At 36.8% G+C, this 18,395-nt stretch overlaps 1 protein-coding gene across 1 annotated transcript in view; it reads left to right on the forward strand.

The window, feature by feature from the left end:
• The window catches only part of KDM4C (lysine demethylase 4C), a 366,544-nt gene that overhangs the window by 103,597 nt on the left and 244,552 nt on the right, over positions 1 to 18,395 (forward strand). Inside the window, exons 7-8 of the mRNA XM_024558285.3 lie at positions 347 to 450; positions 4,421 to 4,558. Coding sequence (XP_024414053.2) covers positions 347 to 450; positions 4,421 to 4,558 — 242 coding nt within the window. The remainder of the gene's footprint in view (positions 1 to 346; positions 451 to 4,420; positions 4,559 to 18,395) is intronic.

Consider the following 18,395-nt stretch of genomic DNA (forward strand, 5'->3'; position numbering starts at 1 on the left):
GTCTCCCAGTTGATTCCCAGTCAGGGCACATGCCTGGGTTGTGCGTCTGGTTCCTGGTTGGGGACGTGTGATAGGTAACCAGATGATGTTTCTCTCGCCACACATCGATGTTTCTCTCCCTTTTTTCCTCTCTTCCCCTGACTCTGAAAATAAATAAATAAAATCATTAAAACAAATTGTGACTCTTATTTTTAGTATGAGGTTTTTTGTGTATGCGTGTGTGTGGTGAAGTTGGCCTGTATTTGCATAAAGCTGTCATTTTAAAAAGACTATCAGCACAAAGCTTAAAAAATTGTCTGAAATTATCTTAATTGATACATTACTGCTTATATTTATTTTCATTTAGGTTTTTTCCCAAGCAGTTCTCAAGGGTGTGATGCATTTCTTCGCCACAAGATGACACTGATATCTCCCTCAGTGTTGAAGAAATATGGTATTCCCTTTGATAAGGTATATTAGTATTACTCTTTAACAGATTAATTTATGTGTGTAGTATTTGTATTTAAGACAGATTTAATAAGGCTAATACAGCTGTGACTTCACAGTGGGATTTTTAGGATGTGGGGAGAAAAATTCAGATTCATGTTTTATAACAATTATTTATCCAAATAGTAATTTGAAGTTATTTTTATTTCAGAATACATTTACTAGAGATTTCATGCTATCGTAGTTTAGTTATAACTACTGATAATAAAATGTAGCGCATTTGACAAAATAGGGTATAGCACTTCCACATTGAAGTCTTGTATGTGCAACTCAATTTATGTCTATTTTCTAAAAAAGAATTCAGAGCAGTTATTATTAGCAGTTTGGTTGGTTCGAATCAATGATTATGGTACCATTATATTGCTTCTAACACACTTAGACATAATACAATTGAGATTTCATTATGGATAAAATTGCCTGATGACTTAATAATCAGATATTGCTTCTTTGGGGTATTTCTAAAGATTAAGTCTGTTAGACTCTGCATATGCTAAAGCCCTCTATTTTTTGTCCATGGGTAGTTACTGGGTCAGAATTATTACAGAACATGAGCATTTTTATGTAAAGGAGTTGAAATGAAAAAAGCTTTTGCCTAGGTAAATAAAAGCTCTCTCGCAGTTGGAGGAAGATTAAGCCCTTAGCTACTTCTGGAAACGTTAAGAAATAGCTCCACTCTGGTCTCCATTTTTTTTTTTTGGTTTGACTTTTTTCCCATAATCCTTGCTGTTTTCTACCTTAGAATCTTTTCACTGTGAATAAATCTTTGCCTGTTCTTAATCTGAGGCCCTTAAAGTCCCTTCTGCCTCCCTGTTGCCCCACATTACTTTGGCTTTGTTTGAAGTAGTATTTTTTCAAGGGCCAAGAATCCTTCTCCAACTTGAAGTGAGCCCCCATTCACTCACAAACTGTGTATGTGGCAGTCAGTATGACATATACTTGTCTTGTGTGATGACAAGTGGTTGCTCTCACCACTGGTTTACTGACATACTTTTACCCATGACAACATGACTCTGAGTGGGCACTGTGGGAAATGGCCATGGGTGTGGAGAGGAGCTGGTGATAGGTGTCAGCACTGTTGCAAGCATAGAGGTGAGAGGTTGTGCCCCCCAGAGGGGCCTCTGTCACTTTGGGTCTTACTTGCAGACACCTCAGGGCACTGGGCTTTTCTGCCATGGACACATTCATCAGTGAATATTTCTTTCAGGTGATTGGCATAAGTTTGATTGGGCGCTTTTATTTAAGTTGGAATATTAGTAAGGAGTGGACTAGAGTCCCACAAGAAAGAAAATCCTCCATGGAGTTAGGTCTGGTGATAGGTATTGGTCGAGCTGTTCTTTGGAGAGGGGCTTATATGAAGTAGCAGGACTGAGGGATTGGCTTGTTCTCCCAGGATGGAGGTCTTCAGGGCTTGTAGGTACTTTCCAATCTTTAGGGGAAGGAGGTAGGTGCCCTGCACCCCTTTCTTGTCTGTGGATCCCCAAGTCATCTTTTGAAGATGGGACATTTTGTGATTTCTGTGGGAAGTGGCAGGAGACTGTCTTCAGATGAGACACTAGAGACACGAAGGCCAATTGACAAAGTATTTCTATAAAATGATGCCACTTCCCCCTTTACCTTTGTGAATGGTGTGTGACATATGGCGCTGTGCTCCTTAAAGAACTTATTCTCTGATGTTAATGTGACATGGGACAGAGTAGCACAGGCTTTAGAATTAAACTTCCAAGTTCATTTCTGATTCTGTCACTTGGATAAATTACAGTTTTTCTGAGCCTCATTTTCTTCATCTGGAAAATGGGATATTAATAGTACCTACTTATTAGGGCTAGTATGAGGATGAGAAGATATCATCTGTATCAGCGATTTTCAACCTTTTTCATCTTATCACACACATAAACTACTAAAATTTTGTGGCACACAGAAAAATAATTTTTTTGCTGATGTGACAAAAGTAAGTATAATTTTGACCCATTCACACTGGATGGCCATTATTGTGTTGACTGTTGTCACTTATTTAATTTGACAATCTGAGGGGAAAGAGGTCAGTTCCCCTGACTAAATAGTCAGGTATTGTGTGTTTTAAAAATTCCTGTGGCACACTGGTTGAAAATCACTGGTCTATATGAAGGGCTTTGAATAGTATGTTATATAATAGGGCACTCTTTCTCCCCCATTCAGCCCCTTTTCTTCATTTCACAGTTGGAGTAACAGTTTTTTCTTCTTTCAATGTATTTGTACATATTCATACATATATATGAAAATATATATTTAACAAATAGTTAATATCTACTTTTAGATTATATGTATTACTCTTTCCAACTTCTTCTATCACATGGAATTGCGATGATTGTTTAGTCTTATAATAAAAGACTCATTCTTTTCTTCCCTGTACTTTTTTTTTCTTTTTTAAAAATAAGTTATTTCACAGAGGCAGTAAATTGGCTTTATATTTTGGCTAACCGTGACTGACATTTTTCTAGAAATTTTACAGAGGCATAAATTTAGAGTCCCATTAAATGAGGACAGGTGTTCTTCATCATGGCAAGAGCAGCAGGGTTTTCTAGGTAGAGTAGAGAAGGATTGTAGGTGGGATTCATTGGAGCAGTGACAGTAGCTTCTTTTCCAATCCTCTTCCTCTTCCCCCCACTTGTATAGGGCTAGAAACAGTTGAGCAGGGTGAGTTTTCTTTTGAGATAGTACAAGAATGTTCCTAGTTTTCAAGCACAATTATAATTAATGAGATTCAGTGAGGAAAGGAGAGACTCAGGCTGTGTCCTCACGTGGCTCAGAATTGTGGAACTGGAGCTGTGCTGCACACTGATAAGCCATTCTCTGCCTGCCAGGTGGCAGCTGAGTTGCAACTCATTGCAGTAGGACACCTGCCGGGGTATCATGGGGGGAGGGGATGATGAACTGAATTTCACACTTGTTGGGAAAGAAAATACAGCCACACACAACATTTTAGCATCCCCAAACTCGCAAGTGAATTGCTGTGTGTATACGTGCGTTCGTACGGTGTATCTCCTGTATGTGTACACACATGTATAATACCCACATACTCATTGCTCAGCATTTTAGGAATCAAATGAACCATAGTGACTGAATGAACCAGTGAGTAATAAACTTGATAATCTAGCATAGAGTAGGCAGTTTTAAAAAAGCACTGAAAATTTTAACTTCACCATTTTTCTATTGATCATGGTGTATTTTGTGTGCTTTGATGATTATAAAAATACAAATCTTTTAAATTTTAAAAATAAAAATAAGTACATTTTTGTCTTTGCTTTGTAGCTCTTGATTGATTTATCTATTATTTAAATTATATTTAAAAATCCCTTCACACTCACACACACATACACACAAACACACGTATACATTTATTTGACAAGTTCTTTGACAGAAATTTTACTATTAAATAAAATAGAGTTAACTGATAGTTTTCTAAGTACTGTGGAAGAATAATTCGGTGAACAACACCAACTCTTTAGCAATAGGAATTCATAATAAAACCTGTTCAGCATGCATTATCAAAATTGTTGCAGTTCTAGCTTGAAAAATGTCAGCTATGATATGTTCTGTTATATAATTCCAGCAATGCCAAATTTAAAAATATTAAAATGTACACATGATTAATAATATGAACAGACTTATTAGAATAACTTAAAGTTATTTTTATATAAAGTATGGTAACTTTGATTATAGATTGAATGATTGAATTATATTGCCCTGGTCAAACCCTGTTTAGAAAAGTCTTAAAAGTCTCCTGAACAACTAATAAAGGATTAAATAAAGGATCTGGAGGTACTTCTTTTATACTGGTATATCCCAATGTCACGGCATTATTTATTTATTTATTTTATAGGAAATATACTTTAATTGTATTCATAATTTGAGAAGTCTTAAAATTGGAAAATACTGTCTGTTTTCTACTCTGCAGATCACTCAGGAAGCTGGAGAATTTATGATCACTTTCCCATATGGGTACCATGCTGGTTTTAATCATGGTTTCAACTGTGCAGAATCTACAAATTTTGCTACTATCAGATGGATTGACTATGGGAAAGTTGCTAAATTGGTAAGTTATGCCTCAAAAATAAAGCATAAATGAAATGTGTATTCTGGTTAGTATAGAGGGAAAGCTAAGATCATGTACAACGTTGATTTTTTTCCTCATTGTGTACCTTTCACCATGGTAATTTATTTCAGACTAGATTTTACATAGGCTATATTACCATTTGTAGCTACATTTGTCTATTTTGAAATTAATGTGGAATAATTTACCTTGAAAGGTAATTTTATGCAGCTGATACTTGCTTTGTCTCTTAAGGCCACTGACTGTTTTTTGTAAGATTTTGCTGGTAGCTCCTGTATGTGGCTCCATGACCAAACTATCTCCGTGTAAGAGTTCAGTCCATGGCTTAGAAAACAACTATTTAGAAAAGAAAGTATCAGTAAAATTGTAACAACAAGTTGAGGTAGACTGGTAAGAAATGACTAAAACTGCCCTCAGTGCAGAAATGAATTCTTTTAAACAAGTTTTTAAAATTGATTTTGGAGAGAGAGACAGACAGACAGACGTTGATTTTTGTAGTTCTGTTGTATTCATTGGTTGTCTCTTGTATGTACCCTAACCAAGGATCGAACCGACAACCTTGGTGTATTGGAATGATACTCTAACCAACTGAACTATCTGGCCAGGGCCAGAAATTAATTCTTAAAAGTAATTATGTAGAACAAAAAATATCTCTTCATGTTAATTTTAGAATAAAATTTTGCTAATTCCACCCATTATGTTTAATTTAGTTTCACCGACTATGTATTTTCATTCACAAACAACTTCTGTTAATTAATTTCCCCCTGTAGCATTAAATAGAAGACACTCTCAAAGTGATGGTGGCTTCTGTTTGGTTGCTTTCTTTTGGTACAGACAGGGAGGGAGTAGCTTCTTAATGAAACTGTGTTTTACAGAGTATGTAAAATTGACGTAGATTTAGTGGGAAATGATATATACAGCTTACATGGACTTATCTTGGCCACTGCATGGTACAAGCTAGTATTATTCATGCTACATTGATAAAGCTTGCATGCAGAACCATTGGGTGTATTTGAATACAAATATTTAGGAAAGAACTCTAGGTTTAATTTATATGTGTATTTAGAAAATTGCATAACATATTTAAAAAAGTATAGCCTTTTGTCAGCTCAGGATGCATTTGAATGAATTCATGACATAAAAGAAAGCTCAGCTATTAGAAGACTTTTTCCATTCTGAGTAATTTCTTTTTGAGGGGTAATTTAGAAAGGAAGAGAACTGAAGTATTTCTTCTCATTTCACATCCTTCCTATTACAATAAACCTAATTTAAAAAAAAAAAGAAAGAAAACTCAGTGTGTATGTATCTTGGCCAGCTACTGCAGTGTTTTTGTAGAAATGTAATGGTAGTATCTGTATTGAAACAGTGTCGTAACCTCAAAGTTATAACAAGGCATGCTATTTTGTAGTTGCTTCTTTAATCATTAACATAGTAAGTTAGCTATCACAGCTGTTAGAGTCACTAGAAAAATGAGTTGGTGTTTGTTTACTACATATTTCAGATCTAATTCAAGGTATTGACCAAAATAGCTTCTCCCCAAGGCTGAAATGTGTTCACATTTCCATGTACATGTGGAGTGGAGTGTGACCAAGTCAGAGAGGTCCATAGTGATCCTTTCTGAATCCTTACTCTTGGAACCTAGAATTGTGGGGTTGTTAAGAAGTAGTATACTGTGGTGGAGGAGGTAGGGATTTGAGGCTGAACTTTCCTTCTTCTGCCTAGCCATGTAACAATAGGAAAGTCCTTTATTCTTTTCATTTCTTCCTGTGCGAAGTAGAAATATCTCTCTACCCTATAGATTTGTTTTGAGGGGAAAAAACTTAGGTATGTTCATATGCACTCATGCTGTGTTGATGTAAAGCATTCAATTTAATCAAGGGATATGACTGACTTTGTTCTTGGTATTTTACTAGGTACAAAATGTTCAGTGGTTATATATAATGTGTTTTGGCCAGTCAGTTTAAAATTGTTGTAATTACCTATGTTTTTAGGTGTTGTCTCCATCCTTCCTTTACTTTTGGCGAGGTGGTGCTACTCTGAGAATGCATTCTTTTTCTATTGCTGCTGTAGCAAATTATCATAAAATTAGTGATTTAGAAACAATTCCCATTTACTGCCTCATAGTGCTATAGGTAATAGGTCTGACTTTGGTCTCACCAAGCATAAATGAAGGTACTTGTGGGCTGCATTACTCACTGGAGACTGGTGAAGAATCCATTTCCTTGGTCAGTCAGGTTGTTGGCTGAATTCAGTTCCTTGCACTTGTAGGACTGAGTTTCCTTTTCCTTCTTGGCCTTTCAGCTAGGTCTTTGCTTCTAGGGCCCTCTCTCAGGTTCTTGCAAATGAGTCCCTACATTGCAGTGCAAGCAATCTGCAAAATCCCTTTGTCATGTAAAATACAATATTTACAGATTAATACAGATTGCAGGGATCCATATCTAGGCATTACGCATACCTAGAGTTCTTGCATAGGGAGTTATGACGAATAACTGATCTAGTGGTATACTAAGAATCCACTTGGAGTCCTGTAACTAATTTATTTATTTTGCTTAAAAATAGGAAACTAAACTTGTAATGAATACAGTTCAGAATTTTTCATTAAGACAGCCTTATACTTTGTAATAATTTCCTTAATATTAATGTTTTCTTGGCTATTCTCAGTTAATAAGTTCTGTTACATTACAGTGTACTGTGATATTTACAAATTTTAGTTTCTTTTACCACTTATTTGATATATTTTTATTGATTTCATGTCTGTTTCTTTAGGCAACCTTACGAATTTATGGTGGGTGTGCCATATGCATCTTGGAAAATTAGTGAGTTGGGCAATTAGTTTTTGTGTTTGCTTGGGGACGGATGTATGGTAGATCAATAGTCAGTTGCACATAAAGGACTTTTAGCTTTCAGGATTACCAGGTTTGTTACTTTGTGTTAATTCTCTACTTTTTTCTATGTATTCTAAATGATAATTATTTTAAAAAAAACCAGTTGTTTGTCACAAGCAATGATGAGTTATGCATTTTGGAGGGATAATTTAAAAAATAATGGCATACTTTTTCATAGTTTAAGCACTGGGGGGTGATATCTGCTTTACCTGTCGTATTTTCTAAAAAAATATTTATATAGTTATTTTTAGTTAGTGGGGAAGGGAGGAGAAAGAGAGGGAGAGAAACATCAACGTGAGAAACATTGATCAGTTGCTCTTGTACATGCCCCATCTGGGGACCAAACCTGCAACCCAGCATGTGCCCTGACTGAGAATCGAACCTGCAACCTTTCATTTCTCAGAACGATGCCCAACCAACTGAACCACACCAGTCAGGGCTACCTGTCACATACTTGATTTGAGTATATGAAAGCATTCGATAAAGTATCTGTTTATAGTGCAGCATTAATCAATTAATGTGGGATCTCCACTGATTATATTTCATATATTACAAACTAGTATTTCTTATTTTCATGACTTAGAAAAGAGTTGTTACAGAAAGCTGTTCTTTAATTAAAAAATGGCACTAGGGTTTGAAAAGGTAATCATCCGGGATCCACTGATATATTATCTTTGTTCGACTGCCAGTGGACTTTGGTTAATATGACCTTTTCAGCCCATTCAGGTGGCTGCTATTGAACAGAGCTCCATTTACTCAAAGTGCTTGTCTGCTGTATGCCAGGCACCATGAATTCATCAGTTGGAGGATAACCTGTTTGATGAGAGCAAAGAAGTGAGAGTTGAGTTGGCTCTGGCAAGGAATCAAGGACTGCTTCCTTGGTCATTGGCTACTTGCCTTCTGGTGGCATCTCTGGAGTAGGATGGGAGAGGGTATTTCTGTGGATTTTTTGAATGTATTACTGACCTTTTGGTATGTGGTATATGTTTAAGAAATGACTAATATTGACTGGAACTCCCATTCCATTATTTGTGTTAAGCCCAAATAGCTATCTTCCAAAGTTCAGCAAATTTCTAGATGCTTTATATTCTCAACAACTATAATTATGTGAATATTTTACTGCCTTTCAGTATATTCTGGTTTTTTTTAGCACTTAATTCCAATAATCCCTCCCTCTTTTTAATCATATCTACCTACCCAAACTGCCTCATCTCACAGAAAGCTATTTTTGTGCTTAGATTACAGAGAAGAACTTCAGAAAATGGGCAAAGATGGGCATGAGGGGCATTGATCTCATAGCCTTGATGCCAATCTAATTTGACTCTCCCTGTTTCTAAAACTCTCTGCTAATGCCCCATATCCTCTCTTTATTTCTCTCATCAATGAGGATTATTTAGCTCTGTTTTGCCTTGACTTGCAAAATATAGCATAGCAAAGCCTGCATGATACTACAAAACAGAAGGCCTTGTCTTCAGAGGACACATCTATCTGACAAGGCAGTTATGTAATTTTCCCCATTTCGTTGACCAGAGGTAAGATTTTCACTGAAAAAAATCGAGGAGAATGTTCCGTGTAGCCACACGCTCCTTTGACTACTGACTTAGGCAGTGTTTGGCTTTGGTGAGTGCTCAGCGATTTTCTCCTCTGCAACAGGAATTGTACTGTGTGTGTGTACAAAGAAGGAAGATGTGTTATTTGTCTTCAAGGAGATTTCATAGAGAGCAGAGGGCTTGTAATAAACCTCTGTGTGTAAAGTTGTGGTATGAATGGGGTGTGCTATCAAGTTATTTATCCTAGATATTATAGTAGCTTTGAACATCAGAGCAATCTAGAGTAAAATGCTATATTTATTTTTTGTAGTAGAGCTTTAAAAATATGTAATGTAGCTTAACAGTTGAAATAAGATATTGGTGCATATTCGAGGTGAATGTTTCCGTTTGTGGAGTATTCTTTCTTTCTGTGGTGAAATGGAGTCCATGATTACTTCTGTGCAGCAGCTGTGTGGCACTCACAGGGCTGCTTCCTGGCTGAGTTGGATCAAAGAGCTGGCCTGCAGGTTGTATTTCATTTTTCCGTTTGGTGGGATGAAATGCAGTTGTTTTGATGTTAGGTTTGATGGATTTGTTTGCCACTGCATTCATTAGCTTCACATCAGAAAACTGACAGGCTGTTAAATGAAACTTTGGCTTAGATTTTCAGCTTGACTGTTTGGAGACATTTGTGAAGATACTTTGTTTTTGTGTTGCATCAGCCTCAAGCACTGTGATTGTCTCAAAGGGAAGGAAAGTTATTTACTGTACTGATTTTCTTGAGTAAAAAAAGAATCATTGTCTTGGGGATAGTCATATCTAGCCTGCACCACCAGAGGTGGTGTATTTATGACGCTGTGCAGTGTGAGAGACTTATCTACAGCACGATAAATAATTTTATCTTCTTGGAAGGAGAGGTAATAGTTGGTAACTCCAAAATGATATCTCTTATTTTGCATTAGTTTTATTACAGGTGATACTCTAGTAATATGATATGCCAGAATATTGAAAAATTACACTGCAGAGCTGAGAATATTCTCTTAGAAATCCAGGAGCGTTACTTCACTGTCTAATTTTAAAGCATTCTGACATTTGAATCCTCAAACGTTTGAACAAGTTTAAAAAGAGATGATAGAATTTTGAAATTGATTTCCCTTTCATCTGGAAGGGATTTCAACTATTAGATTTTCTCACATACAAAAACCATGATATGGGTTCATTTTATTTTATATTTCAATCCTTCTGTAAAATTAAATTTGGTTTTTCTTAAATCAGGTAGCATCCTTCCCAAAAAACTTTTAATCTTGGGCAGCAGTATATATTAAGATAATCAGGAACCATTTTAGCGGTGAATCACTAGGTTATAAGTTAATATGCTTTAGATCACAAAACACTAATAGAGTGACATTTCTCTATTCTCGTGGCTTGTGAAAGAAAGCAAATGTGGACTATTTTTCACATTGCTCATTTAACAGTTCTTGGCATTCTACTTTTAAGTGTCTGATAAAGCATATATATATTACAAATTTGTGAGCCACGGGGGGTTTTATATTCTGCATTTTCTTTTTTTACCTATACTTTGTTTCTGTTTCCTGGGCCCTGGTGGTACAGTGCTGATAGGTGGCTATATGATGCCTTTTTTACAAGGCTTGAAAAGAATAAGAGAGAATATTATGTAGGGAAAAAGAAGCATAAGACCTCATGTCCTTAAGAGCTTGTACTTCAACTGGGGAGTTAGTATCTACATATCCGGAAGAGGTATTTAGACAGAATATTCACACTTGTTCCTATTTTACTCTGATAAAGTGTTGAGTTGTGGGATTCACAAAATCTGAGACTTCCAGCAGTGGATTAGAAAACCTCTGTCTGGGAGAAAAATCTTTCCTTGAGACCCACCCGAAAATTTCCTTTCATATCCTGTGGCCAACCGTAACTATAAAGAAGGCTGGCTAAGTAAATGGCAAGCCACTGGCATTTTTATTTTTAGACAGATGTGGTCCCTGCATAGAGGAGTTGTTCTCAACCCTATAGAGCTTTAAAAGCATGGACTCCTGCCCCCCCCCCGCCCCAGACCAATATGATAAGAATCTCTGGTGAGGAGACACAGCATTTGCATTTTAAAAATTCCCCTAGGTGAGTCTGGAGGATGCTTTGAGGTTGAGACCCAGAGGTCTTAGTAAATTAAATAAGGCTTTTGTATGATTGGGTTGAGATCCTTCAATGTAATATAATTTTTTCTACTAAAAGATATTTTGATTTCCAAACCATCAGCTTATCTGTTTATAAATTGGAGATGTGTAATAACATCCAAATAGATCATTAATAGCCTGTGTTCTGTAGTAACTAATAGGTATTTGGGCACCTGCAGAATTGGAAGTTTCATGGATATATCCTATAAACGTGCCCTTTAGTACAATATTTTTAGAGGGAAGAAGGAAAGATATTGGGCAAGATAAAATAACAATATAAGAGTAGCATTAAGGTTAAAGAGATGAGTGTACTGTATATAGCTAGTTCTTGAGTACGAGCTTTTGTTCAGTGACTTCTTTTTGGAGTTTTTTTTTTTTTTTTTTTAATCCCTTCCTAGGTTTTATCCTGTTGTTGTTGTTTTTTTTAAAAAAATATTTTATTTATTTATTTTTAGAGAGAGGGGAAGGGATGGAGAAAGAGAGGGAGAGGAACATCAGTGTGTGGTTGCCTCTCACGTGTGCCCTACTGGGGACCTGGCCGGCAACCCAAGCATGTGCCCTGACTGGGAATTGAACTGGTGACCCTTTGGTTTGCAGGCTCAATCCACTGAGCTACACCAGCCAGGGCTATTTTTTTTCTTTCTTTATTTCTTTGTGCAAAAACAGGGAGCCAGTCTCCAGTGGAGACAGAAGCATAGCCTCTCCCAAGCCCTATTCCTGCAGCTGCCTGCTTCCCCTGCTCCCTACTCTGCTCTACCCTGTTCCTTTTGTAAAAATTGAAGAATTTTGAGTGAGTTAGACCTTTATTTTTCTGTCTGGTTGGATGGTGGTTTGGGGGAAAGGGGGAAAGGAATAGGCTGGGGGATTGAGGTAGGGGATCATTTTAGGTGTTTTCAACCCCTCTTTCCCTCCGTCTTTCACACACACTCATCAGATTGTTAATTTATTTTGCTTTCTCTTTTTGCTATGCCCATTTTCCAATGGCAGTAGGGATGATATGAAACCAGGGTGGATAGGGAGTCCTCCTGGGCAGCAATTTTCCTCCTCCTTACCTCCTCCCTGTCCATTTTTAAACATGTGGCCTCCATGTGGGTGCTAGGGACATGAGAAAAACCACTCTTGTGCCCATTACTTCCCTCTGTTCCCTCCTCACCCAGGTAGTGTGGTTGATGATGTCTTCTGGTGTCATGGTGATCACCCCGTGGATTCCCTTCCAGTATTTCCTCTCCACCGTGTTTCCCTCGTCACCCAAATCATGTACCCACCCCCCTCAGTTGCTGCTGTGCACACTGCTGAAGATCCAGGCTCATGTCAAGTTCTGTACTTGAGCGATAAAGTGGAAACGATAAAAAAATAAATAAACTCTTGATCTCTTATATAATAATGTAATTATATAGTACTATATTTGGGCTATCAAAGCTGAACCTAAATTATCAAAGAGGCAAGTACCATCTCTACTAAAAATATCTGGAAACAACTTTCTCCCCCACCCCCTCTCCTCTGCTAATCCCTGTATCTCCTTTAAGCTTGTATTTTTTTCTTGTTACTGTCTGACATATATGTATAAGATTCTGATTTATTTTGTTTGTCTCTCTTGCACTTATATAACAAAGTTCTATAAGAGTGGGGATTAAAAAATATCATTAGTTCATTTCTGTGTTCTCTACCCAGCACATAATAAATGCTCAAGAAATAGTTTGTTGAATGATTAATTGACTTGCCCAAGGCCATTTGATCAAAAGCACCAGAACCCGGATTCAAAGATAGGAATCTCGAGTATCTTTTTATTTTCCCTATTTAGACAATGTTTTTTTCTTTTTTAAAAAATATTTCAGCTAACATTCACTGACAGCTCTGTCAAACAGTACAAAATTATAGATGTAATTTAAATATTGATGTAATGTAGAAATTTACACATTAAAAAATACTCTGAGAACCTAAAGTTGTCCAGTCCATACCTAAAATTCATTTTCAAAATGAGAATGTCATCACATCAAATTAGGTGATGCCCAAGATTTCATTGCAGAAAAGGAAATGTTTGATTTGAAAAGTTTTGGGACAAGGCAAGAAAAAGAAAAAACATGGATTGTTTGAATAAAGCCAGTTCTCCTGTACCACCAAATAAGCCGATTTTCTTTGGGAAAATCATTCTGTCTCGCTGAAGCTGTAATGTTAAAATAGTGGTCCTGTTCCTAACTTGATTCAAAAGTTGTGGTTGGAAATGTCCACATATGGCTTATGAAGAAGCATATAGGGGATAAAGAGCATTTTGTGGCCAGTGGGGCTGGATTCGAAAGTAGGCACCCCTGTTGATGGCCATTGATTCTCCTGCTAGCAGTTTAATTCATTTGAAAACTTTATGATCTGATTGCTAATTGTTTGCTCTTACATAGTACCTCTTTTAAAAGATATACAGCCTTTTGGTACACTGTGTAATTTAAAGAAAAAGCTGGTTAAAGAAGGATGTGGGAAAATTCCTTAAGTGGGCTCAGAACCCCTGGCCTAGCCAGCCACACAGTGATTTTTTTGTTGTTGTTTGTTTTCAACAAAAGAGGCTAAGTGTAAAATAGGACTTCTTAAATAAGGCATGCCAGTCAAGGTCATTGGTTCCCTTTTTGTTCTCTGCTGATGGAACAGTAACAAAATGTGATGCCCAATTTTAAGCCTGTGGGAGTTTTGGTTACTTGATCATTTGCTATGACCTCTTCAAATCAAAAGAAAGCTTTAATGGGATTTGACTGGGGTCAGTGGCTATAGACTTTAATCTGTGGATCCACAGTCTGTCCTCCCTCAGTTTTGAGCAAGGTGATTGAAAGGATGAGCACTCCTCTTTCAGAAAACTCCTTGGTAGAACTGTAGCCTGGAAGTTCCCCACAGAAGTTGTGGCCACAGAACACTCTCTGTGCCAATGGCAGGGCCCATCCTCAGGAAGAAGGCTAAAAATGATGAAGGTAATAGCTGAATAAGTTTTTTATATTTAGATATCAAAGGGAATAAAAAATGGGTGAAGAAACCCATAATCAATCTCAACTGCTTGAATAGGTCTGTACCTTTGCAATTAAAAGAATCAATGTTAGCCAATTCAAAGAAGAAAGGCGGCCCCAGTAAGGCAGTCCCTAAAAAAATCTGTTGTAGGGTAGAAGCCTAGTGCTTAGTTATCTCCTTCTTTTAGCATACCTATTATTTTTAATTTACTAGATATTTATCTCCTAAAAACTGGCCAATATTATATTTTGCCTCTTTCTAAAATGAGGAAGGCAAAACAAGAGTGTCTTCTGGACACTTAGACACTCTGAAGTTTGTGTTGATTTCCAACACAAAATTTTAGAGCACTGATTAATTCTCTGTGACACTGTTTACAAAATTTAGTGCTTACAGCTAATTCTGCCAGGCATTGTTTCTTTTTTAAAAAAATATTTTTTAAAGATTTTATTTATTTATTTTTAGAGAGAAGGGGAGGGAGAAAAAGAGGGAGAGAAACCTCAATGTGTGAGAGATACATTGACCAGTTGCCTCTTGCACACCCCCAACTGGGGACCTAGCCCACAACCCAGGTATGTGCCCTGACTGGGAATCAAACCAGTGACTTTGGGTTCGCAGGTTGGCACTCAATCCATTGAGCCACACCAGCCAGAGCTCTTTCTGTCTTTTATTTGTATCGATCAGGTTGTATTTTTCTAAGTGCTATCTTTAAGTGAGAACAATATCAGTACTTTTATGTCTTTTTGCTTATAGTGCTGAGTGCAGTTTCTATGATTTTATGTCTGTTACTATTATTGTTTGATATTTTGATTTTTATCATACTTGAGTGTGATTAATGAATAGATAGTTAAGGGAATTTTCAACTTAGAGTTGTAATGTCATTAAAATATCAAAAATGAATCATAATATTGGGAAATTATTTTATAGTCAGATATATCAGTATTTGGGGGACAGGGGATGAGAATTGTGTGTATATGTATAGTTCACTATTATTGCTATTATTTTATAATCTTTTATGAAAAGGCTAGAAAACATTATGGAAGAAAAATATAGCATGCCTTATTCCATGAGATTACTCAAAGTTAGTTTTATAAAATTAATTATATCTTGCATCTCCCTTCAAAATGCTTAATTAGAAATACAGCTCAAATAGTCATTGAGATTCCATGATCTCCATAGGGTTGCTGTCAGAAGCACTCAAGGGAGACAACACAGGGTGGTGGAGACGGCAGACACTCTCGAGAGTTACACGCTTTGTCTTGAATCTCTCTCAGACTGTATGTAATTCTGCTGAGTTTCATTTACTCATGTATAAGGGAAACATTGTTTTGCAGTGTCAAAAGGGTACAATGAAAGGGTATGAGTTCAAGGGTTAGCCAGACTCTGATTCCATTTCTACTCTTTCTTTTTACTAACTATGTGGTTGGAGCAAGTACTTAACTAACCTGTCTAAATCTCCCTTTTCCCACATGTAAAATGGATATTATAGCTTCTTTATAGTACTTCTGAAAAATAAATGAAATTAAATATATAAGGAGCTTTGCAGAGTTGTGGTGTGGACTAGGTAGCTATGTAGCGGATTAGGATTGTATTTCCACTGTATTTTTCTTCTAGAATTTCAGTTTGGGAATTGACTTTGGCTCAGTGGTGGGCCTGTCTGGTGTAAGGGAGATCCTGTTTCCTGTTCCAGTGATGATGGATCAGTTCGGTGGGCCAATCCTGGTGAAATAGAAGGGAAAATAGGACTGGTGGAGACAGGGAGGAAAATGCCCTAGGAGAGTAATGGGATACTCATCTCTCTTTCTAGATGAGGCAAAGGCAGCACTGAAGTCTGCAGCCTACAAAATCATAAGGTAATCAGACCTAACTTAAAGTCCAGACTTTGTATATCAGACTAGGGAGATGAAGAGGTTCTGTTAAAAATCAAAGTCTGGAGAAAGCATGCCAGTGTTTATTTTTTCATAACTTTGTCAGAAATACAAGTTATTCATTGCTCTATCTTCAGAGGTGTTCCTTCCTTAATAAAAGTGTTTTGATGGCTAATTTGAGTGCAAGCAAACAAAACCCCAGCCCAATCACATCAATTTGTGTTACAATTCTGGTTCTGGTTGGGGTACTTGTGTAACCTGCCTTTGTCAACTGTAGTTTCCTTACCTACAGAGAAACCTTTAACTGGTGCCCCACCAGGCTTTAGTTAGAGTGGGGTAGCTGAGACAGTCACCATCTTCTACCACTGAATACATTTTAAAAAAGTGATTCATCATGGGTAACTTCTAAGTTAGGGCACTCCCCAGTACTAATTTGGGGAAGATGGTAGAGATCAGGACTGAATGTAGTGGCTGTGGGGATAGTATTTGCAGGGTACGTGCTAATAGCAGGCTGGGCAGATGGGTTGCTTTATATCTTTATACTGATTTCTCAGATCCACTTACTTTTACTTTCCACAAAAATGAGGGGAGTATGAAAAGTATGATGTCAACTAACAGTGTTTGGGGTTCTGTAGGCCATATTGTTGAGAGGAGGAATTGAAAGAGCTGCTGCTTTTGTCTTCAAAAACATACTGTTGCTCCTGGGCACCATGTTGAATTTGAAAGACCATGTATTGTAAACCCTTGGAAAGAAGGCCATCATGGATCTTAGAGATTCCTGCTAAGTTTGACTGTAGTCCACATGTAGCTTTTATTACATACTCCAGGGTTTTATTTCAATTGAGTTAAAAAAAAGTAGGTAGTTTCCAGCAACTTCCTAAATTTTCATAATGGAAATTTTTAAAGGCCTATTAATAATTTTCATTGATTCTTGGTAGAGTATTTCCAAATCTCAGGAATATATATTTTGGACTGTTCTTCAGTTTTAAGTATTTTTTTTTAAATGGACTGTTCTGATGATTTTTTAAAAGATTTTATTTATTTACTTTTAGAGAGAAAGGAATGGGGGGAGAAAGAGAGGGAAAGAAATAGCAATATGTGAGAGACACAATGATCAGTTGCCTCTTGCATGTCCCCAACTGGGGAAATAGCTTGCAACCCAGGCACGTGTCCTGACCCAGAATCGAACCAGTGACCTTTCAGTTTGCAGGTGGGCACTCAATCCACTGAGCTACGGCAGCCAAGTCTGTGCTAATGATTATTGAAATAGAATGAAGACCTGTTTCTTTGCTGGTAAATTGGAAAATTGTTCAAATTTCAGTATTATTCAAAATAATAGTGAAGGATTTCTTATTAGTAAATATAACAGGGAAGTTCCAATGGACATGAGAATGTAGTTAGTAGAATGGGCACTCTGCACTTCTGTTGGTGGCAGTATAATTGGCATATGCATCCCGAAAAGCGGGCAGATAGTATACATAAATGGCTCTCAACATCTCTGTGCCCTTCTGCCCTTTGTTTACACTCCTAGGAATTCATCAAAATTCAGGCAAAAGTTCATTTACAAGGATGACTGTTGTAGTGCTAGTTTTATCACCAAAAATTGGATTATAACTATAATGTCCAAAGATCTGGGAATCATTAAGTTATTATACTACAATACTTTTAATTTTACAGAAAATTATTTGAAAGAACATCTCTATGGCTCTTCATGTTACTACCCAAAAATCCAGCGTTCAAAAGTACAAAAATAAAAGAAAGAATTAATATGTACCCATGATTAAAAAAATTAGAGTATAAAAGTATTTAATGACATCTCTTCCAGTCCCTTCTTCAAAGGTAAAATCTGGCCCTAGCTGATGTGGCTCATTTGGTTGGTCATGCTGCAAAGCAAAAGGTCTCTGGTTTGATTTCTGGTGAGGGCACATGCCTGGGTTGTGGGTTCAGTCCCCAGTTGGGGTGTGCACGAGAGGAAACCGATTGGTGTTTCTCTTTCACATCAATGTTTCTCTCCCTCTCTTTCTCCCTTTCTTCCCATCTCTCTAAAAATAAATAAAATATTTTAAAAAAATGGTAAAACCTGTTAACAACTCCTTATATACCTTCAAAAATACCAGCATATTCTGTGTCTTTTAAAAAATCTACACAAAGATGATCAATATTGAACATGTTATTTTCCAGTGTCTTTCCTTTTCTTTTCTTTTAATATGTTTATTACTTATTGCAAGTAAAAAATTTTTAGAGTATAGATATTTATTAGAAAAATCTTCTAGCTTATCCCAATAGAGTATGACAGATGGTTTGCAGGGGTTTTTTTTTCTAAGGGGCGTCACAGAATCACAGTAGTGCGTAAGAGTTCATTGCGC

The sequence above is a fragment of the Desmodus rotundus genome, chromosome 1 (genome assembly GCF_022682495.2).
Source record: "Desmodus rotundus isolate HL8 chromosome 1, HLdesRot8A.1, whole genome shotgun sequence".
Taxonomy (NCBI): Eukaryota; Metazoa; Chordata; class Mammalia; order Chiroptera; family Phyllostomidae; genus Desmodus; species Desmodus rotundus.